Source organism: Cupressus sempervirens, chromosome 10 (genome assembly GCF_028749045.1).
Source record: "Cupressus sempervirens isolate cs-2001-9-10 chromosome 10, ASM2874904v1, whole genome shotgun sequence".
In the NCBI taxonomy this organism is placed as follows: domain Eukaryota; kingdom Viridiplantae; phylum Streptophyta; class Pinopsida; order Cupressales; family Cupressaceae; genus Cupressus; species Cupressus sempervirens.
Window position 1 is genome coordinate 337,034,461 of NC_143127.1, and position 21,931 is coordinate 337,056,391.

At 34.0% G+C, this 21,931-nt stretch overlaps 1 protein-coding gene across 1 annotated transcript in view; it reads left to right on the forward strand.

Moving 5' to 3' along the window:
- Positions 1 to 12,595, forward strand: part of LOC149533973 (MADS-box transcription factor 22-like) — a 162,925-nt gene extending 150,330 nt beyond the window's left edge. The window contains exons 6-8 of the mRNA XM_089805946.1: positions 11,649 to 11,690; positions 11,772 to 11,947; positions 12,328 to 12,595. Coding sequence (XP_089662072.1) covers positions 11,649 to 11,690; positions 11,772 to 11,947; positions 12,328 to 12,595 — 486 coding nt within the window. The remainder of the gene's footprint in view (positions 1 to 11,648; positions 11,691 to 11,771; positions 11,948 to 12,327) is intronic.
- The last annotated feature ends 9,336 nt before the right edge of the window (positions 12,596 to 21,931 follow it).

Here is a 21,931-nt window from a genome sequence, read left to right on the forward strand (position 1 = left end):
TAAAGGAGAGAAGAGCAAAAAGGCTTTAGATATGAATAAAAAATGCTTGGTACCAAATACTATGAAAAGAATGAGAATCTTGAGAGTTCTCTAGAAGAACTTTGCAGCGCTTTTTTCATAATAGAAAACGAAGCTACAACAAAGAAGTTTTGCCCCCCAAAAGACGGATGCCATCAATAGACTTCAAATTCCAAAATTGGTATCAATATGGAAAAAAAATCCCAAAAATTTGTTCTCCATCATCTCCATGTTGGAACTGGTTTTCTGATGCTTCTTTCAGATCGAAAAAATACCCCCATATGCTTGAGTTATTGCAAAAAAACTAAAAAGGCCCCCAAAAGAAGAGAAATTATTATTATTATTTTTAAATAATAAAATTTAAATTTGAAAAAATCACCACCAAAGTGGCGGCGAAGTGGAACAAGGGTGGCGGGGAGGCGGAGCTCAGCCCATGCGGCACCACAATAGAGCATAGCAAGAGTGAGAAATGCTCGGGTGGCTGTACGGCAGAGGAGCAGCGGAGTTCGACCACCGGTGCCGAAAAAATTATATTTGGCACCAAAAATGAAAAAGTCACCGGTCAGCGACCAAGAGTTGATAGCCTGCACCGGAAAACATAAAAGTCGGTCGAAAAAATGGGTCTACAGACCAAAAAATAGCCTAGGGTCATTTTTTTAATTTTTTTGAAAAATTACCTCAAAGAGCGTGCAGGAGGCCGCACAGCCTTCTGGGAAAAAAAATTTGCCTTTCGGACCAACGTTGTCCAAAACAAACAAACTTTATATGGAAATGGGGGTTTTGACACCTTCTAGATCCATTGGTAATGTCCATTTTGCCTCAAGCAGCTCAAAAAATCAGTAAACCCCCCTGTTTTCTCAAAAAAAATACTCAAAAAAGCTATAAATTTGTTTTATCAAACCCTTGTTCTCCTTTTTCCCCAAATAACGAACAAGCTGCAACAGATCTGGCTCTTATACCATGAAGGATTTGATCAAAACAAATCCACAAAGCCTTCGAATACCTACATGCAAGAAACCTGTCACAGAAGAAAAAATGAGAGAAGGCAAGGGTTTTGCTTTGAAAAATATGCTAATATATTCTCAGAAATGAAAGAGATAAAAAACAATTACAAGAGTCCAACCTTAAAGGTGAACAAAACTCTAAAGCCTAAGAAAGCTAGGTTGCACATTAATAATTAATAAAAGAATTAATTATTAATGCACCTAAGAGAAAGCTTAAGCACTAAAGAGTTATAACTTCACTAATTAAATCAAAATGATTTAAGTAGTAAGGAAACAAAGATTACTCTAACAAGATCTACCATCATATCAACCTTATAAAGTCAACCATATCCTTAGCTTTCATTATCCTTTCTGTCAACTTTAACCCTCCTAAGGATTCTATTATTTCCAAGATACCATAATATAATATCTTCGTTGTGCCTCATTCAGTTTTCCAAGGAAATCTCTTTTGTTTCTCAAGATCCCTATCATCCTTTAACTATGTTTGTCAACGCAGGCATAGATCTGTCATAGGTTAACTATGGATATGGAACTCTTCTATTCAATTTGTCTTTTTGGGCCAATCTTATCACTGTATTCTTAGTCTCTTGATATAATCCAGTCACTCAACATGTATACTTAATGATAGGTATCATACTTTCATGACAAAATATCGGGCCTTTTTCCTTTCTCAAACTTCCACTTCTACTTGTCTCTCTTGATATCTAAGACATTTTTCATTCTTTCCCATCACTAGTCCTTGCCATCGAGAATCTACGATAGGAAGGGATTAGGCAAGACATTCCTTTTACAAATCTTCATGACTTTTATGGTCCCCAAAATATCTTTATGAACAAAAACTTTATGTTTGTCTTCTACTATTTACCTCTGTCATGAAACTTTCTTTCCCATAATATCGTTCTAAGGTCCTTAGCCTTTTTCTAACCATGGTGGTCTACTCTTTCATATTAAAGGTGATTAAGCACTTTACTCAGGACTGTTTCCTCATTTCCACTTCATACAAAGTATTATCATGCAATTTTGATTGGCTGCCCTTGCCAATATTTTATGGACTCGCACTACTGCCCTTTTGGAGGTTGTTGTGGCACTATGAAAAGAGAACAAAGCTCATGCATGCTAAATTTTAGTAGATGTACTCCTATGCCTTGTTGTCCATCAAAAACATTATGACTGTCCACTTTCTTGCTTCCAACTATGAAGGGTTTGGACATGCTCACTGCTATATTATGATATGAATTAAATTGTTAAGTATACTATACATTAACATTTTTTACTATTCTCACTTTCTTTTTTTGGCTAGGTCTCTGTAGAAGGCATGTAAACGTTAGATATTTTTGATCGTTCAGTCCCTTGTCGATAATTTGTTCCTTCATTGTAGCCATCGTTCCTTCATTGTTCCCCCATTTTCTTTTGCGGACCCCCTTCAATTCTTTTGCTCCCTTCTCTAGTAAGCCTTTGTTTTGGGACTTCTACTCTGCAAATGATTTAACCATGGCTTAATACTGCCTATGAGGAATTCCAGTGAAGAGAAGTGTAGATAGAAAATTGGTGAAGTGGGTACTGCTTTATACAGTGTATCCAGAATCTCACTTGTGGATGTTGTGTAACATATAAGACAATGTCTCTTGTTAATGAAATTGGCATGGTTATAAAAGTGTAGGGACATACTTTTGGATCTTATGTCATGGATGATGTTGCTAGTCTTTGACAATTCATACCAGATGAAATTCAAATGAACAACTACTTTTGGTATTTATTACACAATCCCTCTTCATGTCATTTCTCTTCACACCACATTGTCACCAAATGGTCAAGCTATGCGGTATACGAAATGCACTCTTACACCATGTTGTTAATTAGTTAGTAATAATAATAAATACGTGTTGATCTCATGCTAATGGAACGCTTTTCATGTGCATTTCATACACTTTATAAGTGTGAAACTAATTTTAAGCAACATTTCAATTCAAATACTAATAATCAAATAGATAAAAAATTATGAATATTAAAACACACGAATTCCAAAACAGGCCTTTACAAAGGACATTGAAAGAAGTCAATGAAAGTAACTACGGTATCAGACCACCGTATAAGTGAGATTAAATTCAAATTATACGGCAGGCCAATAGAAAATAGTGGAAGCTATGTATCTTCTCATGGACGAGAGGGACAACTAAGGAATTGACAGTGTTGGTCAGTAGTTTGCTCTTCGAAGAATTAAAAATCGTCTACTGGTGTTGTGAAGTTCATTGAAAGTGCAAACTGGAAATGAACGGAATAAGAAAAAGAAAAGAGAAACGTAAACACACAATTTATCGTGGTTCACCACAAATTGTGGCTACATCCACACTGCAGGGAAGATCTTTATTAATGTAAATAATTGAACTTTACATCAAAGCTATTGCTTCAGCTCTTATCATACAATATACAATGATCAACCTCCAAAACATATTTATAAAGTCTCAAAGGAAATGAATAGAAAAACAATTTGGAGAGAACAATAATAAAATGAGCATAATAAAAAGGTGACTCTTGGGCTTCACATATGCACCCAACAAACCCCCACTTGAAGTCCAACAACGATAATGTATGAGTCTCCCCTAAATTCCCCTACTGTTATTTCTTTACAACACCAAGAGAAGTTCGATAGAACTCGAACTTCTCTCGTGGAACAACCTTGGTTAATGCATCAGCTGAATTTTCCTTGGTGGTAATCTTCAAGACTTGAAGTTTGCCCTTTTCAAGTTTACTTCGAATAAAATGATAGTGAACCTCAATATGCTTGGTCCTACTATGAAACACTGCATTTTTAGCTAAGTCAATAGCACTTTTGCTATCACAATGCAAGGTTGAACCTTGTTGAGGAAAATCAAAGTCACCAAACAAACATTGCAACCAAATCAACTCTTTTGCTCCTTCAGTGAGAGCAATGTATTCAGCCTCAGTAGTGGAAAGTGAGACCACTTGTTGTAACTTTGATGCCCAACTGATCACTGCTCTAGCAAATGTAAAGACATAACCAGTAGTAGATCTTCTATTATCTAAATTTCTAGCCATATTTGAATCTGTATAACCTCTGAGTGAAGTTTCTTTGCCACCAAAACACAGTACAAAATCAGGAGTGCCCTTAAAATATCTTAAGATCCATTTTACTGCATCCCAATGTTGTTTACCCGGATTGCTCATGAACCTGCTGACAACCCCCACTGCTTGGGCAATATCTAGATGAGTGCGCACCATTACATACATAAGACTATCGACTGCTGAAGAATAAGGGATGTTCTTCATGTAGTCTTGTTCTTCTTGTGTCTTGGGACACATGGCTAAAGACAATATGAAATGATCAATGAGAGGGGTGCTGACCGGTTTGGCATCCACCATGCCAAATCTTTCTAGAACCTTAAGAACATAGTGTTCTTGAGAAAGCTTTATTTCCTTCTTGTGCCTATCATGGATAATCTCCATGCCAAGTATCCGTTTCGCTGCCCCTAACTCTTTCATGGCAAACCTTTCTGACATTTTTTCTTTCAATTCTGAAATCAGCTTCATAGATGAACCGGTGATAAGCATGTCATCAACATAGAGAAGTAAAAGAATAAAGGAACCATTAGGTAACTTCTTGTAATAGACACATGGATCAGATTCACACCGAATGAAATTATGTTCAGTCATAAATTGATCGAACTTGAGGTACCACTACCTCGGAGCTTTCTTGAGACCATACAAGCTCTTCCTCAATCTGTAATATAAGTTTTATTTACCACATTTAATAAATCCTTCAAGCTACATCATGTAAATTTCTTCATTAAGATCACCATGGAGAAATGCAGTCTCGACATCTAGCTGCTCAAGTTCAAGATCATGAGCAGAAACTAAGCCAAGAATAGCCCAGATTGTAGTCATCTTGACTACGGGAAACAAAATCTCATTGAAGTCTATACCCTTTTGCTGATCAAAACCTTTGACAACCAGCCTGGCTTTATACCTCTTCTAATTTTTACCTTCATCTTTCAATCGATAAATCCATCGAATTTTAAGAGCTTTTCGATTTGGTCGCAAAGGAACCAAGTCCCAAGTATTTTTTTGCATTAGAGAATCCATCTCTTCCTGCATCCCTGCCTCCCATTTGTGAGAATCTGATGCTTTGCGTGCTTCTTTGAAACTAGTTGGTTCTACTTGGTCTGAAAGCAAGAGTTCCAACTCTGCTTCTTCGGAGTATAGGAGTTCAAAATTAGAGAATCAGGTAGGAAGCCTTCTTTGTCTTGTAGATTTTCTCAGTCCCTGAAAATTATCCCCATTTTGTATACTGCCATCAACATGTTCCTTTTCAATATCATGAGAAGTCTTTCTCAGTGATTCATAATCACTACCTTGAGAAGATGTAAAATGACTCTTCTTTTGAGTTCGGTTTTGTTCAAATCCTTTTTGAATAATCCCCATATTGGAATTATGGCTCTGAGAGTTTTGTTGCCTTGGAAAAAATACAGCCTGTGACAGATCATTTTGAGATCCATACTCTACATTAAATTGACTTCTCTACTGTGTAGGAAGTCTGTTACTGAAATTTTCACCATGACTTCTGCCTTTGAAAGTATATCCATTGTTAGATTGACCTTGACAAATGACAAGGGTCTACGTCAAAGAATTATCATGCATTGTTAATTGACCCATGTGGAGTTCATGCTCATCATTGTGATCTTGCATAGGGGAACCCGTATTTGTATTTAAACAGGGAGTTTGAAGTGTTTTGGCATCCTGCGAGACATGACAGGAAGCTGGAATGTCGTGAGTGAACTTTTGTCTTTTCACATTAATGGTATTTGGAGGGGAGCCATGAGTTAGCTACTGACAGGAGTGATTAGGTAGTGTTCCTACAACAATTTGTGGATTCGGCTCATACTGACAGTAATTGGATAGAACATCCCTTGTGTGAGCAGTCTGATGGCTAGTGTCAGTGTCTTCACTCATAAACTCCTTGTGAGGTTGTTTGACAAGATGTTCTATAATCTTGTGCGCAACATGATGAAAGATGCAACCATGCTCGTAGTCCTCTACATTCTCTGGATGCCAGGGGTCAAGACTATCATCGAATTGAATATAGTCTTTGGTGCATTGACCAGCTATGCCAATCTTTCTAGTGCAAAAATCTTTGGAGGTACCGTGTCTATGAATGTGACCATGTGTATTGGCAAGGAGTGTGACTTCATCAGCATAATTACCATTTTCTCTATACTCAAATAGATGATTATCATCTTTGTTCTAATTTGAAACTGGAGTTTCAAAACTGTGACTACTCGTATCACCAGTAGTGTTTGAGTTACTCCACATGCTAGTAGAAGAAGAGGATAGAGGGGCAGGGGCCAAGACGGAGGTGGGAGATAGAACATTTGGAGAAACAACATTCTAATTTCTACCAACATTATTATTATCAAAAATAGAGAAAGGTGCATATTCACATACCATGTTTTCTTCTTTATGTAATGCTGGAAATACCTTCTCGTTGAAGACAACATCTCTACTTCTGAAAATTTTGTTCCCAACTGGATCCATATTTTGAAATTGAACTGGTCTTCACCATAGCCCACAAAAATACCTTTTTGTGATTTTAGATCAAGCTTTTATCTTTTCTCCTTCGGAACATGTACATAAGCTTCGCATCCAAACACCTGGATATGTGAATGTGAGATTTTCTTTCCCAGCCACTCTTCCTCAGGTATGCCAAAGTGCAACTGAGAAGAGGGACTTTGGTTGATTAAATATATTGTTGTATTGCATGCCTCTGCCTAAAACTCCTTGCCTAAACCGGCATTAGAGAGCATACAACGAGATTTCTCAAGGATTGCTCTATTCATCCTCTTCGTTGCTCCATTTTCTTGCGGGGTGAATGGAACAATCTTAATTCTATGGATGCCATTATCTGCACAAAATGAATCAAACTCTGATGAACAAAACTCTCTGCCATTGTCCATTTGCAAGCACTTTATTTTGTGGCTAGACTGATTCTGTACTAAAGCCTTAAAGATTCTAACTTGTTGAAACCATCAAATTTCTTATGGAATAAATAAATCCATACATTTCTTGTGCAATCATCAAGGAAGGTGACAAAGAAGTTTGTTCCTCCAATAGAGCTTTCCTCGGTGGGTCCGAACACATCAGAATAAACAACAGCCAAAGGAGTACCTTTCTTTTCATGTTCGATCCTCAAGAAGCTGACCCACTTCTATTTTTCATAAAGACAATGTTCACAAAATTGTAAGTCAACTGATTTCAGTCCTGGTAATAGCTCCCTTTTATGCATAACAGCAAGGCCATTTTGGCTCATGTGACCGAGCCTTTGATGCCACAATTCAGAATTGGTATCTTCAACTATCATGGCAGCCCCCACTTCACCAATATTTTCTACAATATACAAGCTCCCAATCTTGTCTCCTTTTGCAACTAACATGGATCCTTTTGTGACTTTCCATGAATTAGTTAGAGAAGTGACAAAACCTTGTGCAAATAGTTGACTTACGAAAATTAGATTTCTCGTTAGTTTTGGAACATGACGCACATCTTTTAATAGCCATTTAATGGTGCCTTTCAAAGATAATAAAATATCTCCTTTCCCTATTATTTCACATCCCTTATTATCACCCAAGTATACTTCACTGAACTTACCTTCTTGATAATTCGAGAAGTATTCCGTACATGAAGTGGCGTGAAATGATGCGCCGAAATCCAAAACCCATGAGGCTGAAGTGGTTTCAGTTGTAGATAAAATCAACACACTATCATCTTTTTCATAGATGGTGTTGGCTTGACTTTTCCGCACTCGTTCTTGTGCTCTCTTATAACCTCTACAATCCTTTTTCACATGACCACTTTTGCCACAAAACTAGCAGTCTCCTCCTTTCCTTTCCCTTGACTTTGAGCGCCTAGCTGATTTTGATCTTCTATGATGATTGTTCCTTCCTCTATTTTGGCTTCTTCCTCTACTTTTAGTGCTGACCACTGTCAGGGCTTCACTAGATGAGGATTCCTTGTTGCTTCTCCGCATATCCTCACTAAGTAGAGTTGCCATCACTTCATCATGGACCAACTTTTTGCTTGAGGAGTTAGAAGTACTAACTAGTGTAACAACAGGATCCTAGCTATCCGGTAATGAGCACAACAAGATGATAGCTTTAGATTCATCATCTTGTGTCATGCCAATAGAGGTTTCTTGGCATAGCAAGGTGTTCAAATCATTTATATGATTCGACATCGCAGTCTCATCTTTCATTATCAACTTGTAGAGCTTCTTCATAATAAATATTTTATTTGCAGTTGAGGCCATTTCATACATAGTTTGAAGTTTATCCCAAACTTCCTTTGTCGAAGATTCATTGTCAACATTGAATAAAATATTCTATGATAAAGAAAGAAATATTGTTGCCTTTTCTTTATCATCGGTTTTAACCTAGTCTTCATCCGTCATTGCAGCCGATTTCTTTGCCTTTCCATCAATTGCTACTACCAGGTCTTGCTTGACCAACAATGAATGCATATGAACTTTCCACAAACTGAAATTCTGTCCCGAGAATTTCTGCACTCGCAAATCTTCCATGATTTCAGATTTTCAAACACCAAAATCAATTCCAGTGTCTACGCCAAGCTCTTATACCAATTGTGAAATTCACTGAAAGTGCAAACTGGAAATGAACAAAACAAGCAAAAGAAAAGAGAAATACAAACACACGATTTATCGTGGTTCATCACAAATTGTGGCTACGTCCACACTATAGGGAAGATCTCTATTAATGTAAATAATTGAACTTTACATCACAGCTATTGCTTCAGCTTTTCGAATACAATATACAATGATCAACCTCCAAAACATATTTATAAAGTCTCAAAGGAAATGAAGAGACAAACAATTTGGAGGGAACAATAATAAAATGAGCATAATAAAAAGGTGACTGTTGGACTTCACATATGCACCCAACAGATGTCTTCAAGGGGCAAAATTGGAGTCGCCTTCTCCATTTCTTTGAGAGGGTTCAAAGTTTACACATTGGCTGTCGCAGGGTTATATGTCTTGTTTGAAAGGAAAAGGGACTCCTTGAGAATTCCTTAAATTTAATAACTAGTGGTTGTACCGAAAGTACAATAGTTATGCAATAGTTTTTAAAAATTGTAGCTCATATTTGGTGCTTCAAATCTCCCTAAACACAGACATTATATGTTGGGTTTTAAGGCATATGATACTTATCTTATAGTTTCTATATCGGGCACACTTTAAACCATTGCTTTGTATTTGTTTCGTTTAGGAATTCATGCGTATTTTGTAGTAGACAGCCCTGTTTATTACCATTTTTTTTTTCACTTCCATTAACTCCACATTATGTCAAACAGTTTGCATAAACATCATTCGAAGTTATCTTCATGTGCTTATTATTAGTTTAGCTAAGGAAGTCTTGTATTTCTGATTTGCAATGCAATCGACCTCAGCTCGCTGTTCTGTCATCGGGAGTTTCAAATTGACAATATTTTACAAGAAGAAATAGAACCTAATAATATTCTATTTAATTTCTTCAGTAAGAACAATACATAGATATAATTTCTGATCTTCATGAAAACATCATACCTATCCCTCAAAACTCCTTCCAGAAAACCCCAGTCTGACCGGCATTAATGTTCTTGACCCCTGGGAAGAGTTTTAATCACCTTTAACATTTATAATTTTCCGTGAGATGAACAATCACTGTATAGAAAAATTTTTATACCCAGCAAAGAGTTCAATCGACTTTTAACTTGTCATGGAAATCTCTAACAAAGAGTTCAATCGACTCCTATTAACCTGTACGGCATCTTTTTCGAGACTCCTAATGCCCAGCATTGTGAGGCTCAATCATCATGGAAATCTTCTTATAATCAGTTGGTTTTCAGACTCGTCTATTTAATAACAATTGTATTTAATTTTTAATCTCACCATCACGCATAGTACTGTAAAATTTAATCTTTAGTGCACTCTATCACACTTCAAGGTTAAATTTACTTTTTTTTGGCACTGGCACACACTGCATACATAATTTATGTATTGCCTGTAAAATTTAATATGTATTTGCAAACCAAATAATACCCGAGAAATGAGAATGTGTTCAGTTCCCCATTCTTCCAAACTTTTCCTTTACACAACCTGAGACATCTAAGTTGGCAAACACTCGTCAAAATTCCAAGCGATTCTTCAGCATAATGTCAAATGACCCTTTCAAATGCAGGCAAATTTTTAATTAAAACCTGCATTTGAGGATTTGAGAAAGGACATTTTCATTAAATTAATTATAATGTCCTTATTAAATATGTTCATATTGAAAATATTTTTCTATTTAATTTTTTTATGTTTAAAAAAAAATTATTTGGAATAATTAAGATAAGTCATTAAAATATTGTCTTTTCAAATATTGTCATACAAAAATTAATTGTATTTGATTGATTCAAATGATAAACAAGTGCCATGTAGTGGCTTGTATTTGCCATAGATTATATTAGTTTTAATTAATTAGAATAATGAAGTAAAAAATTGATAATATTAAATATAATTTTATTACTAATTGATTAATATTTGATATATATTTTAGATAAAAATTTAATATAAAAAATCCAAATTTCACATAAATGCAATGATACTATTATAGCTAATGAATTGTATTTTAGTATATTGGTATATTAATACATTAATATTTTCTTGACTACAGATAACTAAACATTTATAAAATAAATAGTATTAAGATGTAGAAATTTTGGCCCTAATAATCATAAAATTGTACTAGATTTTAGTCTAATAACAATATATTTTAAGAAAGATATAATTATTTATATTATAATTTTACCTTTTTATTTATTATTATACCTTTTTTCAGAAACACTATATTTAATTTATATTTACAAACCCAAAACTATTTATTTCCATACAATGTTAATTTTTTAAGTGAATGCTAAAATTCAGAAAAATCGCTCTTATAAGACTCCAAATATAAGAGCCAATCAAGTTCATGTAAAATTTTTTTAAAGAAATTTAGACCCCAAATATAAGAGCCAATCAAGTTCACATAAAATGTTTTAAATAAATTCAGATGCTAAAAAATTCGTATATAAACAATCCAAAAATCAAAACTTAAAATTAGAAGGAAAAATAATTAGATCTAATTGGTTGAGATGTAAACAATTTACAATAGTATGAGCCTACGGCAAATACAATAATGGTAAACAAAGTTAATTGGATATCTCCTTATAATTTTACATTGTTTCTAAGTTTCTTGGAAGACACACCAAACATCAAAAATCTCTCCCAAAAGTAACACATGAGAAAGTAACATGAGTCTTCTAGACCATCTTAGCCAACTAAAAATATCAAATAACACCTTAGACAAGATTAAACACCCACTGAAAAAGTCATAATAGATCTCAGTACAAGAGAAGCCTAAAATGATTGCACATGTTTGTCATCATATCTTCCACTTCATTGTCTACTTAAGACTCTTTCACCAGGAACTATCCAAACACAGCTTGTATGGCACTTGTGATATTGCTATCAGGATTTAACTCTGCAATTTTTGAGTCAAACTCATTTTTTCTTGGCTCAATTGTAATTAATGGAACCAGGGACACCATATTGAGGAGGACAATGCGAGACTTCACCTGAAGGTATCTGTTTTCTCGAATTGGCGTCTGTATTTCGTTGTGGTCTAGTTCTTCTGGTTGATTATAACGAAAGACAGCGTACAGGTTCAACAGTTGACAGAGCGCTCCAATTCGGAGAATAATACTGCAGTGGAATTCTTGTTGATTGAGCCTCCTTCGGAAACTCATGATCATCCTCAGACTTCTGAAAGTATATATACACAACACAAAACAAGCATTATTCAACACAATGAGGCTTCAGACACTTCCTTAGAATTGGGGTAAGCTATTTACACGTTTTATATTATGTTTGATAGGAATCATTGGCCATTATTGAAATGTTGATAAGATAATTACAACACAGGTTGTCCATCTGATACCTGGTTTGGTATTCCCTCACGAAACACGGCATACACTCGTTAGTAACGCTTCTGATTCAATCATATCTCTTGTTGATTGATAACTGATTATGAAGCTGATTGAATCGTTTTTATATACTTGTTTTCGAAGGTGAATGGTAACATAATTTGCCACAAATATTAAAACTATAATGTACTTAAATCTTTAATTTTAATTCTGATTTTATCATATGATAAAACAAGGATACGGTATTTCCGTGGCAAAGATTCCCATATATCTGATTTCATATTCATTCGTACAGAGCAAAATTTTCATATAAATGGGCTCTCGTTACAAATGTGACTGTTCTCTGGAACAAATGGCAGATGCTTGGACTGTGTCTTTTATTTCAGTATGTTTCAAATGCTGTCCTATCTCTTTTGGCGCTGTTTTCATTATGTTGTATCTCTGGACACTGCTATTACTGGATTGCTGTATTTTTCTGTCAATTGGACGTTGTGTCGGACTTCTGTCGGACTGTGCTGGGGTTGGAATCCAGTGTAATTATATATGAACATGTCATTTTGTGATTGTGAATTCTTATTCTCATGGTTTTAAGCTATGACTCTTGTTCTCGAGTATGAGTATGAAATATGAATGTGGTCAAGTAGCAATATTATGGATTAAAATGTTTATGATTAAAGGAAAATTGTTTTAACAAAGATCAGAAATCCAAGTCTTCATCACTAAACCAAAAATAAACATATACACGCTTTACCGGACTATAATTTTTTTTCCCTTTTTTAAAATTTCAGGGTTCATGAAATAGACCTTAACTATGCTATCAATAGGGGTGATACTCTTATCTTACCACCTTCTTAATATCTTAACAGGTTAGTATTGGATGTGAAGTTTAACTGTCTGTTCGTTTCTTCTTATTAGTCTCTTTGTCTTGTATTGAACAGTAATGTACAAATATGGAGGCAAAGCCCTGTGTATTCAAGCTACAAGCTACTATGACTGAATAAAATAGCTCTCAGTATAGATGTAGCCACAAATTGTAGTGAACTACGATAAATTGTCTCTCTTTTCTCATTTTTATAATTGATTTCTAATTTTAACAGTCCCAACATAAAAGCCTTTTCAGTCTTCTCACTGGTATCATCTGAATCCTCAACACTGTACCTATATCACACTAACAGATGGCAAAGCAGAGTTATCCTTATACATTACTTGTAAAGCCTCTTCTTGTTCAATCAGTTTCTTTAAGACCCTCGGTGATATTATCCGTGACCATTTTACTAACTGCAATTTCAGCTCTTAGCTTATCCCGAATCACCCTCAAAGAGTCTTCAAGCTTGTTAATAGACTACTCATGGTCTTCCCTCAAATCGCTATTACCCTTGGCTAAAGTTTGGTCACTTGCTATGATTTTATCAAGACTCTGTTTTGAAGGAGAAGATCTGTCATTCAGTCCATTTATTTCGGTTACTACCCATGGAAATATAGAATCGTAGGTTTCCATCATATTTTAGACATTTTTATTTATATTAGGATTTTCCAAGAACCTATGAACCCCTCTTAATTGCATTATCTTTCTCCATGTCAATAGGGATGTCCATGTAAATTACCATATCTATATCTTTATGGAAATTGGAATTTGAAACTCTTGATTTGGAATTCTAGAATTTGAAATCTAGATTTCAGTTTTTCAAAATTTGGTTTGGACCATTTGGTTGATCAAGATTTCATTATCAGAATACACATTCCTCTGTTTGATTATACATTTCTGAAATTAGAATACCAACCAAAATAAACATAGATGAAATATATTTTCAATATATTATTACAATCACATAATAATAAATTCCATAATAAAAAAGAAACAAAAGACTTTGATGAAGTAGAGAAGTTTCCATTCATTACAGTACAATGAAATCGAGCAGGAATCAATTAAATTTATTTACATCGAAGTCAAGTGGGTTAGATGTTTTGCTATTTATATAAGTTATTTATTGAAAATTGCCTTTGCCTGACAGACAATAACACCTTTTCGCACAAAATACATTCAACCATTCTTTCGAGTGGTAGTCTAATGTTCATTGTCATGCCTGAAAGCGACATAAAATTAATAGAAAGACAAACTAAATTACACCTGCCTTTCTGAATTTCATCCCAGGTTGCAGTGTATCTTTATATCTTCATTACAATCTGGTGTTTTTCTGTACACCTAGGATTATGGATTATGTGGATTATTCTTGGACAGATTTTGTCCAAATTGACCAAAGTGTGCAATATGGTGATGTCAACTTTATTAAGAAATATTCACAAAATTGTTTTGACCGGGGATTTAAAAAAACTTTTGAGAAAAAAAATTGATTTTGACCATGCGTATAATCGACTATGGTAAAAAGGGACAATGAAGATTTTGATATGCTTTAGAAGTCTTCAATTTGATTGTAAAAATAGTCACCGAGTCTTTTGGAACCGTTTGTTATTCATTTTCTTTGCATGATTTGGTTGTCTGTAAAGGGGCTGGATGCATCCATTTTCAAAGGCTAAAATTAACTTCTTTCTAGGGATGTCATTCAATGTAATAGCTTGCTCAGAAATGGCAAAATTAGAGAATATTTCTTCTATTGAACACCTGTGGAGGGATATGATCTCTCTTTTTGTTTAGTGTATTTTTTGTTTTGTGATGATCGAGTAGAGTGTCAAACATAGCAACATGAGCAATAGGTCAGGTGGACCTCAAAAGTTTTTCATTTCAATTCATATGTAATTCAAGTTTTTGGTAAATTGGAATTAAAATGGGATTGGAGCAATATGTAATGCAAGTTTCTGGTAAATTGGAATTAAAATGGGCATTGGAGCAATTCTACCTATTCAGATGGAAGACCAAATTATGGATTTGAATGTAAATGGGGAATCCAGATACTAATTTTTTCAATTCTAGTTCTTATTTTGTGCACATAAACAACGGATTAGAAATATTTAGAAATTACAAATGTCAATTTTGGTTCAAATCCATGAACCAAATAGGCCCTAAGAAGGAGAAATAAGCGAAGTAGGGTTTGATTTAGCATTAGGCTTTAAGATAGGATGACTTCCTCGTATTCCTAGCATAGAGTGTTTTGGAAGTGTCTATCTAGTTGACAAAATTGTTGTGATTAGGCATTTATTTATTATATAATATTACATTAAAATCACAAATCAAGTGTTTTGTAATTTTAAATGATTGATAAATTACAATAAAATGTCCTTATGTTCGCTGCATAGCCATTTCGGTGGCTCAAAGGGTTTTTTGTTTCATTTGGTTTTATGAAAAGATAAAACTAGCTTTCTCATTTTCTTTGACAACAACACTAGGCTCTAAACAATCAAAAGCATTATTATTTGATGATGTGTAGCTAGAGTCATCACCATAAGAGATAGCAACTTTGTTATGAGTAAAGAAGGTAGATGAGGGATGTTTCCTTTATTCGAATCAACTCTTGATATGAGGAAGTTGCCCCATAATGTACCTTTAAAGAATTCTTCTTAAATAAAATTATCGTTTAAGATGGAGTGTTTCTCCCTAAATGCAAAGCCCTAACATATTCCATAACAAGTAACATCAACCTTCTCATGAAGAAGAAGGGGAAATAAAATTGCTTGAGCATGTAGACTATAATTTATAAATGGAAACAAATAGAACAAAAAGGAAATGCACTTGTTTGCATTAAATGGTAAAGGATAACAAAACGAAAGTTAAAAATATTACAAAGTTTATAAATGAGGGTGAGATAATGCACAATTACCTTAGAAATATCTGCTTATGAACCTTTTAAGGGAAAGTCTATGAAAACCCTCACCAGTATTATTTTCTACATTGTCTCTTTCACCATGCTAAAAAAAAATCCACTACTTCATTGACACACTTCTTATCTATGTAAAACTTCCTACCCTCTACCAGTGGGCATGAGATCTTTGCAATTAAAGAAAAGAAAAAAAGATTTTGCATAAACATGTACAGACAATGATTTATAAACAAAAACAAATAGAACAAAAAGGAAATGCACTTGTTGTGCATAAAATGGTTAAGGATAACAGAATGAAAGATAAAAGTACTACAAAATTTATAAACAAGGGTGAGATAATGCATAATTACCTCAACAACATTTTCTCATGGTCTTTTAGGGGAATATCAATGATAATCCTCAGCAATATTATTTTCTACATTGTCTCTTTCAGCATGCTAAGATAAGATAAGTGGACAATTATTATTATATTATTAAAGATTACAAATTAATGTTGGGTATGTTTAAAGAATATAAAATCTACCACATGTTGCAAGAAGCTAACTATGTGGCAAGAAGGCTAGTGAATATTGACATTAAATTTTAAACAAATGATGAATTAGGATATTAACAACAATATCCCTATATCATGCATAATGATCTTGAAAAGGATGATGTTATAGATGCCTTACTTCTTATGAAATGGTTGAGTATTTTGGAAGTGACAATTTTGGTGTTTTGATTTACTTACACTATTTTCAAGAGTATGGATGCTTATTCTTATGGAAGAATGGGGGACCATAATAAAATAGAACCTATTTTTTGTGACAAAAAAAAATGGACTCAATCTAGAGTGAGATTTTGGTGGGAGGCCTAAATGGCTATACGGAAAGGCTTCATGGGGTTGATGTATAGGCCACCAAAACATTTATTGAAGGATGGAAGCAGGGTACTCTTAGAGTATCTGCCATTGAATCATAAATCAATAAAACATTAATTGCAAATATCTCATGCCCACTAGTAGAGGGTAGGAAGTTTTACATAGATAAGAAGTGTGTCAATGAAATTGTGGAATTTTTTTAGCATGCTGAAAAAGACAATGTAGAAAATTATATTGGTGAGGATTATCATTGATATTCCCCTAAAATACCATGAGCAAATGTGTTGAGGTAATTATGCATTATCTCACCCTCGTTTATAAATTTTGTAGTACTTTTATCTTTCATTTTGTTATCCTTAACCATTTTTTGAGAATGAAGGACCCTTAGTCCTTACCTTGTCTTTCTTTCTTCTTGTTGCTTTGTTCCTTTTCAATCACCGTTTGGTGCCTACCTTGGCTAGCTCTTCTATTTGTATGCTCAGTCCCATAAACCGTTTTGGTTTTTCATGGACATTAATAATTTTATCTTATCTTATCTTATCTTATCTACCTTGTGGGACATTTCCATTTAAACCATCATCAATGTTAATATATGCATTTTTAACCATACCTTCATCATTCTCCTATCCTTAACTATTTTCATTCCAATATAGATCTATTGGAAATATGAGAGGAGTAACTAAGAGGGGAGGGGTGAATCAATTACCACTAAAATAAATCTTGAATCCCTTTGATGTCAATATAGATAAAAACTAAACTCTGTTATACCTTAGTAACACACAAAAAAAATGTTGTAACTTGGTAAACACTGAAATAGCTCGGTCAATGCTTAACATGAAAATCTTCAAGATATTATCTGAGGTTGATCTTACTTAACTTAATTGCAAACACATAAGAAAAATAACATGAACATAGTTGACACCAAGATTTAACAGGGAAACCCAATTTGGGAAAAATCACCAATTGCAACTAGTTACTAATTTTCACTCTTATAAAGTAAGCCCTATTAGGAGCTAACCTTGTTAAAAGTTACAAAACACACTGTTATGGGTGACCCTGTTAGAGGATTTAATCACCCTATTAGGAGTGGCCTTGTTAGAGGTCTTTAGACAATTCAATAGAAATGCCACCTTGTTAGAAGATTTACAAATAGTTGTTAAGCCAACTCTGTTAAGAGATTTAGATCATTGTTACAATGGTTAGAGAGTAACAATGAGATGACTCAATTTCTGATTCAACTAAATTACTGATTATAGATCTGAATTCTAGTTTGTACACTTGATCCTTCCTAATCCAATGTATTTTTGCATCTCAATAAGGATATTCTACTTATCCTTCTAATTCACTTCCTCTTAGCATCATCAAATCTTCAATTATGTTACACACATTCAATCCTCTTCTTGACCTTATATTTATATCATACATATTGTCAAGTTAGCTTAAATACAACTTAGAATAATTAATATTCATCTTCTTAGACGACTAGAACCAATAGGCAATTCAATTAAGCTCAATATGCCAAAATAAGAAGATCCTTCATTAGCTGATACTACTTAGTAGATACTAGCTCAAAACGATTTTCTTGTGTTAACCAGATGAACTTAGTTAACACTGCACATTCACAAAGTTCCTTTGGTAACCAAGTGAGCTCAATTAACACTGGTTCCATCCAACATTTCCCTTGTTAATTGAGTGAGCTCGATTAACACTCAACTTCTGCAAATTTTCCTTTGTCACCCAAGTGAACTCGATAGACACTGTCTTCTAAACTAGGAAAAGTCTAGAATGCTTAATAGACACAAAAAACTATCTTCAATGCTCGAGTGAGCTCAGCATACACTGATTGTCAATGATATGACATTTTGTGTAACATCAAAGACAATACAAAATTAATCAATTTTTTCCAACAAGATGGACCACATAAGCATCAACATAGTAGGTTGTCTAAGTAACATTATGGTTTGAATTATTTTTATTGAATTAGTAGGAGAAGGGCCTTAATCCTAGATATTATAACTTAACACATGAAAACATAGACTCAAGCCTTAAACCCTACAACAAAATCCTAATAAAAAATCTAAATCACATTAAAAACAATGTATTCACATGCCTATTGAACTATCCCTTTATTCTATAGATTTTTTAACATAATAAAATGTGTTAAAAAATCATAACAATACGAGACTTTGAAACAATATAATTAACCAATGAAATAGTTTTAGCCCAAAGGACATGAGTATTAGAAAATAATAGCCAATTCTTTATGGTCAAAGCTAAAAAATCATAATAACTATCATCATATTAATTTTGAAATTAAGGTCACTAACCTCATCTACTGGCATCTTTAACCTCATCCTTCTTTGAGATGATCTTCCAATTCTTTGACAAATATTTGAGGGTTGTTGTCTAGTCTTAGTCATCCTCATCAATCTCATGTTCTTCCTTGTATTCATCTCCTCCCTTTTTCTTCTAACTCTTTGTCTTGTCCTTCCTTTTGATTATACTTTTCCCATTAACCACTAAAAACATAGCTTTCTTCATTATTCTGCTAATAATCCTTTATAGGTTATAGCAATTATTTAGTTTTCTTAGAAGAAGTAACAATCTCCTCTACTTGGATGATTTTTTTTTTCTAAATATTGTCAATTTATTCATATGGGTTAGGAGAGATTTATTTCTCCTTAGGAATGTTGGGGACAAGGGGAGCCTCTTCATCAACCATATCCTTATTAGAAACAAGGGATGCATAAGCATGGTCCAAAACCTCTTCATAATCATCCAAATTGATAGAGATGTCAATAGATTTTTCTTCCTTGCCACCTTTATATCCATCATCCTTAGAGTTATCTAAGGATTCCTTCTACTCTAGCTCATACTCAAAGTTAGTTTCAGGGATAGTTTTATTTTTTATATTTTCACCTTTGAGTTCTCTTTTAAGCAATTGTGTCAAAAAAAATCCTTAGAACTCATCTCATGTTCCTAATCTTCACAAGTTTCTTGGAATAAAATGTTGATCTTGAAGCATCAATTTATGTTATATTTGACATTTAGTAGAGAAATGTAGAGCTTCAAAGTCTTTTTTTAATTAAGCTAGAAAATAGTTATATTTGTCAACCCAAAAGATAGATGATGGTCACATTGGTAATTAGATCATAGCTAACATGGTTAAACATAAATAAAATTTATTTTCTTCTAATAATAAGGTGTTTTGAATTTTATGGTATTTCAGGATGATGGTTATTTCAAATAAAAAATTCTTATTCCTATTCATAACAAGATGTTTCCTTGTTCATTTCTATTATAGGGTCATTTGGGAGTTCTTATAATATATGTTTTTATTTTGTATGGGTGGTTGTGTGCTAGTTATATTCAAGAAGTATGTGTCTTTGAAGAGCTATTTGGCGGAAATTATTATTATTATAGAGGATGACTAAAAATTCTTCATTAATAGATATGTTGAAAAAGTGGTTGCTTGTCATGCACCTTAATAATTATCTCATGAATTCTAATACCATTATAACAAGATAGATCTCAAGCAGAAGGAAATAGGGCTTATAATAGATAAATATATAGTTGTTGTTGTTGTTGTTGTGTGTGTGTGTGTGTGTGTGTGTGTGTGTGTGTGTGTGTGTGTGTGTGTGTGAGAGAGAGAGAGAGAGAGAGAGAGAGAGAGAGAGAGAGAGAGAGAGGGGCGGGGGTAGGGAAGGAGAAAGATGAAATGGATATCAAGGAGGATAGTTATCACTTAGAATAGAAAAAGTTGGTGATGCTGCATGAGAGAGAGAATGGGAAAATGGTGAGAGACATGAGGTGGACATAGATTATAATTATGTGAAAAGATTATGAGAGGGGGAGAGATGTGAAAAATAAAGAAGGGGGAGATGGAGAGAGATGAGATAAACCTCAAGTTAGGGCTTATATTAGATTTAAAAAAATTGTGATGAGGAAGGCGGGGAAAGAAAATGAGAGAGAAAGTAGTTATAGGGGGACATGTGAGAGATAAAGTGCAAGAGTGGTGAGAGGTTGATAGACATTAGGTATAAATTGAGGGTAAATAGAGAGTAATAAATGTTGAGAAGAGATAGGGAGATAGTGAACTAGGATAACTAGAGGGAGAAATGTGTGTGTGAGAGTGTGTGTGCATGTGACATAGACATAGGGGGGCACATGTTAAGAAGCATGAGAGAGTAGGGTAATTAGGGGATATATGTCTTAGAGAGAGTTAGAGAAAGAAGAGAGGGTTAGCTACATGAGGAATAAGTTTATGGTAATGTGTGTGTGTGTGTGTGTGTGTGTGTGTGAGAGAGAGAGAGAGAGAGAGAGAGAGAGAGAGAGAGAGAGAGAGAGAGAGAGAGAGAGAGAGAGAGAGAGAGAGAGAGATCTTAGAATAGATAAATATAGTAATGGGAAAGGTAGGAAGAGAGAGAATAATAGAGATAGTAATAATAGGTGGTTGTGTGAGAGATAGAATAAGAGAATAGTGAGAGGTTGATAGATATAAGATAGAGATTGAGGGTGAATAGAGAGAAATATATGGTGAGAGGAGAGTGGGAGATAATGAAATAGGGCCATTAGCAGGAGATTGCAATAAAAGGACATGTTACTTTTTTTTGCATATTAATTATTTTTTGGGTAAATTTTCTCAAAGTGAGTATCCTTCACCTGAGATCCACTAACTATAGAATTTTTAAATCAAAATAATATATCTTTATACTTTTCTTCATAAATATTCAAGATATATTTTTAATATATCTTTATGAAGAGGATTTTAAAAGATGAGAATAGTAGCAGCAACAGAGTACTATTTGGTATTCTTGGAACATAGTTTTTTTATCTATGTTGCCATCAGTGCTAAAGGGGGAGATTGTTAGCATGAATGTTAATGATACTACATTGGGGGAGTATCTTAAGCATTGGAGAGAATTGACATGTTGCATTCACGATTGTGTTTTTCATTGATGTTAACATAGCAGTAATTTTGTGAAGACTAATAGAGTAGTAGATAGAGATCTTAGTTGTATGGACAATGCTTTGATTTTTTGGTGATTTTTTTTCATGGACATATTCAATATAATGTCCTAATGTGAAGGTTCAATGTGCAACATGTAAGTCAAAGACATGTGAAAGTTGTACCTAATTTACAAAGAGCAAAATAGAGATAGAGTACCTAAGGAGTGGTTTCTAATGTTTGCATTATATCCTATGATAGTGATATAATCTGTTGATGCATAGTTAGCTAGTAATAGAGGAAAGTTTGATGGTGACGA